At 45.8% G+C, this 8,225-nt stretch overlaps 1 protein-coding gene across 1 annotated transcript; it reads right to left on the bottom strand.

The window, feature by feature from the left end:
- Nucleotides 1-3,577: 3,577 nt before the first annotated feature.
- LOC124653721 (probable protein phosphatase 2C 69) lies at nucleotides 3,578-7,823 on the bottom strand. Its single transcript, XM_047192785.1, has 9 exons — nucleotides 7,614-7,823; nucleotides 7,002-7,173; nucleotides 6,406-6,559; nucleotides 6,279-6,342; nucleotides 5,925-6,032; nucleotides 5,589-5,714; nucleotides 5,267-5,496; nucleotides 4,040-4,242; nucleotides 3,578-3,926 (listed from the first exon to the last, which is right to left on the bottom strand). Exons 1-9 carry the CDS (start codon nucleotides 7,821-7,823, stop codon nucleotides 3,883-3,885), a joined length of 1,311 nt encoding a protein of 436 aa, XP_047048741.1. The 3' UTR covers nucleotides 3,578-3,882.
- Between the last annotated feature and the right edge of the window lie 402 nt (nucleotides 7,824-8,225).

Below are 8,225 nucleotides of genomic sequence, written 5' to 3'. Positions count from 1 at the left end.
ATGCTGACGTAGTGCAACCCTTGCGCATCTAGCCGTCCTTGTACCTCATCACGGGTGCGGGGCGGCACCCCGCTTGATCGTTATTTAGTAGATCTGATCCGTTACGGTTGCTCCTTGATTCATCAAGGATTAGTTTAACATGTGCAATAGTTAGGCCTTACAAAGGGTTGGAGGATCCAGCGGCGTGTAGGGTGTAGTTTGCTGACCCTAGACAGGACGTTCCGAGGATCAACCTCGTGTTGGTTTTTAGGCCTTGTCTAGGATTGGCTTACGATCACCGTGCGCGAGCGCGAGGCCCAATCGTGAGTAGGATGATCCGATTATGCGGTGAAAACCCTAAATCGTCGTGGATCTCATATGCTTTATCTTGATCAAGCAGGACCACCATATATTCGGCCACCTTGGACGAATCATGGGTGGATCGGCTCCATGAGCCGATTCACGAGATAACCCGAGAGTCGATCGAGGCTCGTATTTAACGTGTACGTGTGTGCCCTGCAGGAAACTAAGCGAGGCATCATCCACACCTTCCCGACCGGGTATAGGTCAGGTGGCACGCCCTTGCAATTTGCATCGGCGCGCGACCAGGAGGCTTTGCGGGCCGTCGCTCTGAGGGACTGGGGCCAGCCGCAGCCCTAGTTGTTCCCGGCTCTACGGTGTTGACCAGTCGCTGCCCGCCGGTGGGTTTCTGACGTCAACAGATGGTGTTTGTTTGCAAAGAACAGTAAAAACAGTAGAATGTATTCAAATGTAAAAGAATGGACCGGGGTCCACAGTTCACTAGTGGTGTCTCTCCAATAAGATAACTAACATGCTGGGTGAACAAATTACAGGCGATCAATTGACAAATAAAGATTCAATACATATCAACGATGATTACTATGTGATTTAATCAGGGCATTACGACAAAGTACATAGACCGCTATCCGGCATGCATCTATGCCTAAATAATCCACCTTCGAGGTTATCATCCGAACCCCTTCCGGTATTAAGTTGTAAACAACGAGATAATTGCATTAAGTATGGTGCGTAATGTAATCAACACAAATATCCTTAGACAAAGCATCAATGTTTTATCCCTAGTAGCAACGAGCACATCCACAACCTTAGAACTTTCATCATCTTGTCCCAGATTTAATGGAGGCATGAACCCACTATCGAGCATAATTACTCCCTCTTGGAGTTACAAGTATCAACTTGGCCAGAGCCTCTACTAGCAACGGAGAGCATGCAAGAACATAAACAACACATTTTTTTTTTTTTGAAACGAGGCAAAAGCTTTGCCTTTCATTGATATAGGAGAAAATAAACAACACATATATGATAGATTGATAATCAACTTAACATAATATTCTCTATTCATCGGATCTCGCCAAACACAACATGTAGCATTACAAATAGATGATCTTGATCATGTTAGGCAGCTCACAAGATCTAATACAATGAAAGCACAAGCGGAGAAGACAACCATCTAGCTACTGCTATGGACCCATAGTCCAAGGATGAACTACTCACGCATCAATCCGGAGGCGGGCATGATGATGTAGAGCCCCTCCGGTGATGATTCCCCTCTCCGGCGGGGTGCCGGAGGCGATCTCTGAATCCTCCGATATGGGATTCGCGACGGCGGCGTCTCCGGAAGGTTTTCCGTATCGTGGCTCTCGGTACGGGGGTTTCGCGACGGAGGCTTTAAGTAGGCGGAAGGGTAGGTCAAGTGGCGGCACGAGGGCCCCACACACCAGGGCCGCGCGGCCAGGGGCCAGGCCGCGCCGCCCTGTTGTGTCGGCGCCTCGTGGCCCCACTTCGTACCTCCCTCGGTCTTCTGGAAACTTCGTGTAAAAATAGGCCCCTGGGCATTGATTTCGTCCAATTCCGAGAATATTTCCTTACTAGGATTTCTGAAACCAAAAACAGCGGAAAACAACGAAGCGGCGCTTCGGCATCTTGTTAATAGGTTAGTGCCGGAAAATGTAAAATAATGCTGTAAAGTATGTATAAAACATTCAAGTATTGTAATAAAAGTAGCATGAAACATCAGAAATTATAGATACGTTTGAGACGTATCAGTGGCGGAGGCAGCGCGCGGCCGTTTAGGCCAAGCATCGAGTAGGTGGTCTTCAGACGGCGCAGCATTTTGCTGTGGGCGGCGGTGGTCGATGTTGTGAAGTGTATAAGTAGACTGCCTAGCCCTTTCCATCAGTTCGGACTTTTGGTTCAAGTGGCTAGTGCATGAACCTTAACATGGTATCAGAGCCCCAGGTCTCGAGTTCAAATCCTGGCTTTCACATGGTTTTCGCAATTAAGCCTAAAAATTGCTATTGCCCCGGTTTTCGCAATTAAGCCTAAAAATTGTTGTTGCCCCCTCTTTAGCCACTGCTGATGCCCTGTTTCGGTGTGCTCTTCTTCTTTCATGTGTTGACTTTCTCTTCTCCTGTCACACGCGAGTGGGGGTGTTGTGAAGTGTATAAGTAGATTGCCTAGCCCTTTCCATCAGTTCGGACTTTTGGTTCAAGTGGCTAGTGCATGAACCTTAACAGTGGAGAGGAGAGAATGGAGCGGCGGTGGTGGACGGCGTACGTACTATATAGCGGTGGCAACTACCCACATTTACGTCGACTGGACGCCGCGTGGCCAGTCGCTACTCTCGTGGCCACCTCGGTTTCCGCGCGGGAGGCCATTAAATGCCGACGACCAACCTTCCCGTGTCGCGGCCGATGCGAACCGTCGCGTCATTTCGCTGACAAGGCGCCCCCACCCTCGAAAACCGTCGTTCCGCGAGGCGCCGACGCGTCCGATTCGCGCCCTTGGCGAAGGGGCCGGCACGGGGATGCCGGCGATTCTATTGGGCTCGAAAAATGGCCAACGCCGTTCGGGGCGCGCCGGTGCGAGCCCAAAAACGACGCCGACCCCCAAAAAGCTATCGAGGCCGCCGGTAGAGATGCTTTTACAACTGCTACCTCCTATCCTAACATCGTCCTCCCGCCCTTCCGTTAACCTGCCTTCTAGCTCCACCGACCGGACGTCCGCCGCACACATGAGTCGATATGTTATGGAGACGTGTTCTCCATACCTTCGGTTGAAAAATGTTAGTCCCTCCGTTTCATTCTATAGTGCCTATAGTTTTTCTGCACGGAAATTAGCACAATAGTGTTCTTTACACAAGACCCCTAGATTAACGATTTGAGAGTAAAATGAGGGGAATCGGTAACTTCCTAAATTAACATAACAAATTCCACAAATCTCTCTGGTTGACTCTTCATATATGTGCAGGCAGGTTATATTAAGGAAACAAAAACATTGCTTCCTAAATCTAAGGAATCGTTGTGGTCATGCATTAGAAACTCAATTAATTGTTTCCTTTTTGTATGGATTTTTTTCACACATATAGAGGGGGTAATTGAAAAAGAGCCAAGCTACAACCTTATATTCTGAAACAAATGCCAAAAATCTATAAGCATTATAGAAAGGAACGGAGGGAGTAGTAAAGAAACTCCGCATTCCGCTATCAATGGTAAGAATCTAGAACAGAAAGATCGATATTGAGGAAAAGAATGCACACGTAAGCTTCAGGCATTCAAACAATCGCCAAGCATTTTCCTCTTCTCAACCGACGTCACTGAACTCATCTACAAAAGAATATTAGTGATCCTTTAGACCCCCTATACAATCAAGCTATTCTAATGACTATGCTTTTCTCATTTGAACGACATGCATTTATCTCTGTCGGTCCAACTGATCAATGAATCTCCCGCCTACTTGTCAAGAATACTTTCTATTGCTTGACTAGAATGGTCAATTTATATAAAAAAGAATGGTGTGGTCAATTGACTAGCGATCCTGGTAACGAAAAAATGAATATTTATCAAAGAATGGTTTCAGCAATTAGGCCCCTCCCACGTGACTGAAGGCATCTGCTGTCGATGAATCTGAACACATAAAATAAGCAATAATGAACAAATTAGCAGTTTACAAAGTAGAAATCAATGTCTAGTACTGGTAAACACACTGTATTTTAGATAACCAATGAGATCATCAATACCTATTGGACGTCGTTTACCCTCCATTGCTTCCTTCTTTTCATGACAGCTTCGGCAGAGGAAAGGACCTTGCCAACCTTGCATTTTTTCGTGCTGCAGTGGGTTAGCATGTATGGAAATCCCCTGACCATATGCCAGTCTTAACTGGCAAACTGCACAGCTGGAGGGTTCAAACATGCGCTGAAGTGCGTATCCTGTAGTAAGCCTGCAGTTAAGGAACAAGAGAAACGTAAATCAAAGATTAGGTTTACAAGCAGATGGGAACTTGAAGAGTTCTTGCATGTTACAGGTAAAAACATGCCCACATTTCAACAATAAAAACAAAATATCAGTTCAGTGAAACACTTAGGAATCAACTCCTAAGCTTCTGGAAATAATATGCTAGCTTCAGTCCCCATAAATATTAACTATCTAGGAATAGTTACATGTATATTGCTGTTCATTTCAGAGTTGAAGAGCCGCACTGTATTAAAGTTATCAGCCTGAAAAAGGAGCTTCAAAGCTAACCATCCGTTCTATCATTCTGAAATTCAGTTGTAGCTTCAGTTCTAAGCTAGCACAAATAAATGGAAGGCTAGAAATCTCTAATTTGTTTATTTTGAAGAACTCCTTTTCATCATGCCGATAATATGTTTTTTAGGACATGCTACTGATAAATCCTGGTAAATGTGATTAATGCTACAGTATACTACTCAGACATCAACCATGTCTTGCCTTTATTTTTTTCACCTGGGACACTGCTGAACTAGCTAGGAGCTCTGTACTGATTCTAAGGAAAGAAAGATCGATGTTTAGCAGTAAGAAATATCTGCTTTAGCAGTGCCAACTCCTTTAGCAGTAAGAAAGATCTGCTTGTTACCCATATGAGACAATCAAATACAAAGCAACTAAAATCAAAGACTAATAATCCTACATTAGCCGAAAATGGCTTTCATTAACATCTGTTTTGTTAGAAATTGACAGTGGTATGTTAATCATCAAGACATCATTGTCGCATTGAGAACAGTGATGATTAACTAAAAATATGATTTGCCTGAGCTAGTACTTGCTAGTTTCAAGTTGATTTATATCTACTAATGTACATATCTGTACAACACAATGGAAACCCTGATACTGTACATTTGAACATTTAAATAATATTTCCTTAGAATCGGTACAGAGCTCCTAGCTAGTTCAGCAGTGTCCCAGGTGAAAAAAATAAAGGCCTAGAAGGTTGTTTATAAGAATACCTTTTCGAGAGCATAGCCGATCCATCCTCAAACAGTTCTTCCACCACATCTGGCTCAGCGTATTCTGTATCTGTTTTAAAAGACATATCTGGATGTTTTCTACAGAACATTTTATTTACAATCTTCCCCTGCCACTTTGTTGGAGGACTAGGAGCTAGTTTTTCTGGAGGTAGTATGTCAACCACGATGCAGGTAGTATCATCTCTTAGTCCTCGAGGTAGGACTGCCTCCTACAGATAAGGAGAAAGTATATCACGAAATGAGGGGGTATAAGTTTGAGTCGATCAACCAATGGAAATGATAGTAATAGTAAAATAGTTACATTAACAATTCGATTGGCAGCTATATCAGATGGGTATCCACGAGAACATTCAAGAGCCATTTCAAAACTCAGATCATCCCAAACGCCATCACTTGCAATAATAATTCTGCCTCCAGCATTAGATAGCTGTAACAAAAGAGTTCAAATAGAAAATCAAAATAGTGTTACAGTGAACTGAGGTGTGCAGTGGTCTGACGTAAAAGCAAATCATATCATGAACTAATTATAGAGGCCATCTTGAATAAATATAAAAATCAATGTAGTATGTGCTGACGAATAGCCACTCACACACACATATTCAAACAAAAAATAGCAAATCATCTCGTAAGAGTAAACCTTCACTTGCTTCACATGAGGAACAGGAATGATACATTCACCAACATCTATGTCCCCGATTGATCTAGACAGGCACAAGCCACCTGGCCAGCATCTTAAAGGACCAACCTGAAAAGGGAAACATAAATGTATAGTACAGGGAAGATTGTTGCAAGCAAACAAATAGATTACACCAGACTATCCAATAACATTGTGAATTAAACACAATAAGCCTGGTAGAGATCGATGCATATTCGTTATTACTGGAAAAATCAAATGATAAGCTGAGACACTGTTTGATAGGAAGTTAACCATGCATCTACACTGCGTATCCCAAATCAAGAGCACATCAGATTCATAACGAAAGAGACGGACCTCTGGACCACCAACAACATTCAGTTGCCCAACCTTGCTTCCACATGCAGTGACACGTTCTACCCTGTAAATGAACAGGTTATAAATTGCACAGCTCTCAATAAATAACATCTATTGCAGAACTTACTCATCTCTGTTGGAGTCAAAGCGGTGATCGGCTGACAAATGGTAAAGCGAACCGTCAGCGGACTCTAGTATGCAGCGTGAATCGCCAACCGATGCCACAGTTACAACCCACTCGTCTATTATCACAAATGTCACAGTTGTACCAGAAGTTTCAGCTGAAAGAGCAGAAGGAATGTTTCAGAAAATAAGAATGGCACCACTCAACTGTACAGGTGTCAAAATGGCAGACAAAAGCACAATTTGCACAATGCAACTACATTTTAGCATTACAACTAACTGATGAACACATCTGATTGTGTAACATCTAACTAAAACAACCCCGCAATGACAATAAAATGTCCATACAGGTCTACTTCGTCCGTAAAGACAAACAAACTGCTAATTAAGACACTGCTTTAGGGTACACGAACTCCACAGGAAATAGTTCGATTCCTGCAAGTATCAGGGAAATAATGCAAATTCAAAAGAGGTCGAAGGCAGTAACGGCATGTACACTCAGAGTCATATGAAATGAAGACTGCAGTCTATACCAATTCCTAGAGGATACAAACCTGCCATCAACAAAGATAAACAAGGGCAAGGATAGGCATGATATACCTACAGCTTGCAGATCTTTATCCGTCTTGACAAACGCCGCGACAAGCGAGCGTGGAAGCACCGCAAGCCACTCGTCCCTGGTGAGGCCGGAAGGAGTAGCGCGCAGGACATTGTTGAGCAGATTCTTCTTTGCGTATATGGCCGCTCCAGACCCGTTGTGCCCATCGAACAGCTACCGACAAGATAACGCAGTGATCAGTGATCAATCAGCAGGAACAAGTGAACAACAACACTCCCCATTAAGATAGTACCAGTCAGACACTGAATTAATTGATCAATCAATTAATTAATTAGCGCTCGTCAACGTGGCGATAAAATTAAGAGACTAGGACATGTTTGAACTCGATATAGCCTTGATCATAAGTTGGATCAACAGGTATATTTCCCGTATATTTTTAGACTAAAATTCTGAACCCCGAAAAACCATGGCGGCTCTGCCGAACGCAACAGAGGAAAACGTGGAGGGCGTCAATCATCATGCGGAGTAGTAGAGGACAAGAGGAGTGGCCCCCACGTCTCCGGCCGGGCGGCGCGCGATTTCCGGGCAGGCGATTCTAGAACCTTGTGGATATGAACAGGGGGTATGGGGGCAGGGAGCAGGCAATGCAGTACCGCGAAGACGGAGAAGGAGGTGGATGGGTCGCCGGCGACGCGGTGCGCGGCCTCGGCGAGGAGCAGCGTGAAGTCCTCGCCCTTGCGGCTGCGGGCGGCCTCCCCGCAGAGCACGTCGGGCCGCTCCATGCGCTCGCTCGTCACCTCCCGCCGCAGCAGCACGCCGAGCGGCACCGTCGCCGCCGCCGCCTCCGCCGCCGCCATCGCCATGGCCTCCGCCAAAAACCCTCGCTAGATTGGCAACTCCCGCACGCCACGCCACGCCCGGAATGGAAAGAGTGGAGGAGGATAATTCCACGCGGTGAGTGGACTGCGCTGCGCGTGATCGTGGGCGGCACGCGCGCGGGGGCCGGCGTGGGCGACCCGGCGAGGCGATCGAGAATGGAGATGATTTGGGGAGGGAGATCGCTGGGCTGGGGTGGGGGAAGTTAGGATTTTATCGGGTTGTGGAATGGAACAAAAACGAAACGCGCAATGCGGTGCTGATCCTGTTTTTGCGCGTGGCGATCTCTGCTGCCAGTTCTTCCGCCTGGGCTGGGCCAGTCCAGGTGGCTGGGTGCATGTGAGCTGGATGCGGTGGGGCCTCGGTCGAGTTGGAGGGATGGAGGGACG

Source organism: Lolium rigidum, chromosome 5 (assembly GCF_022539505.1).
Source record: "Lolium rigidum isolate FL_2022 chromosome 5, APGP_CSIRO_Lrig_0.1, whole genome shotgun sequence".
In the NCBI taxonomy this organism is placed as follows: Eukaryota; Viridiplantae; Streptophyta; class Magnoliopsida; order Poales; family Poaceae; genus Lolium; species Lolium rigidum.
The sequence above is the reverse complement of the archived record's forward strand: the minus strand, read 5'-3'. Positions and strand labels throughout refer to the sequence as shown.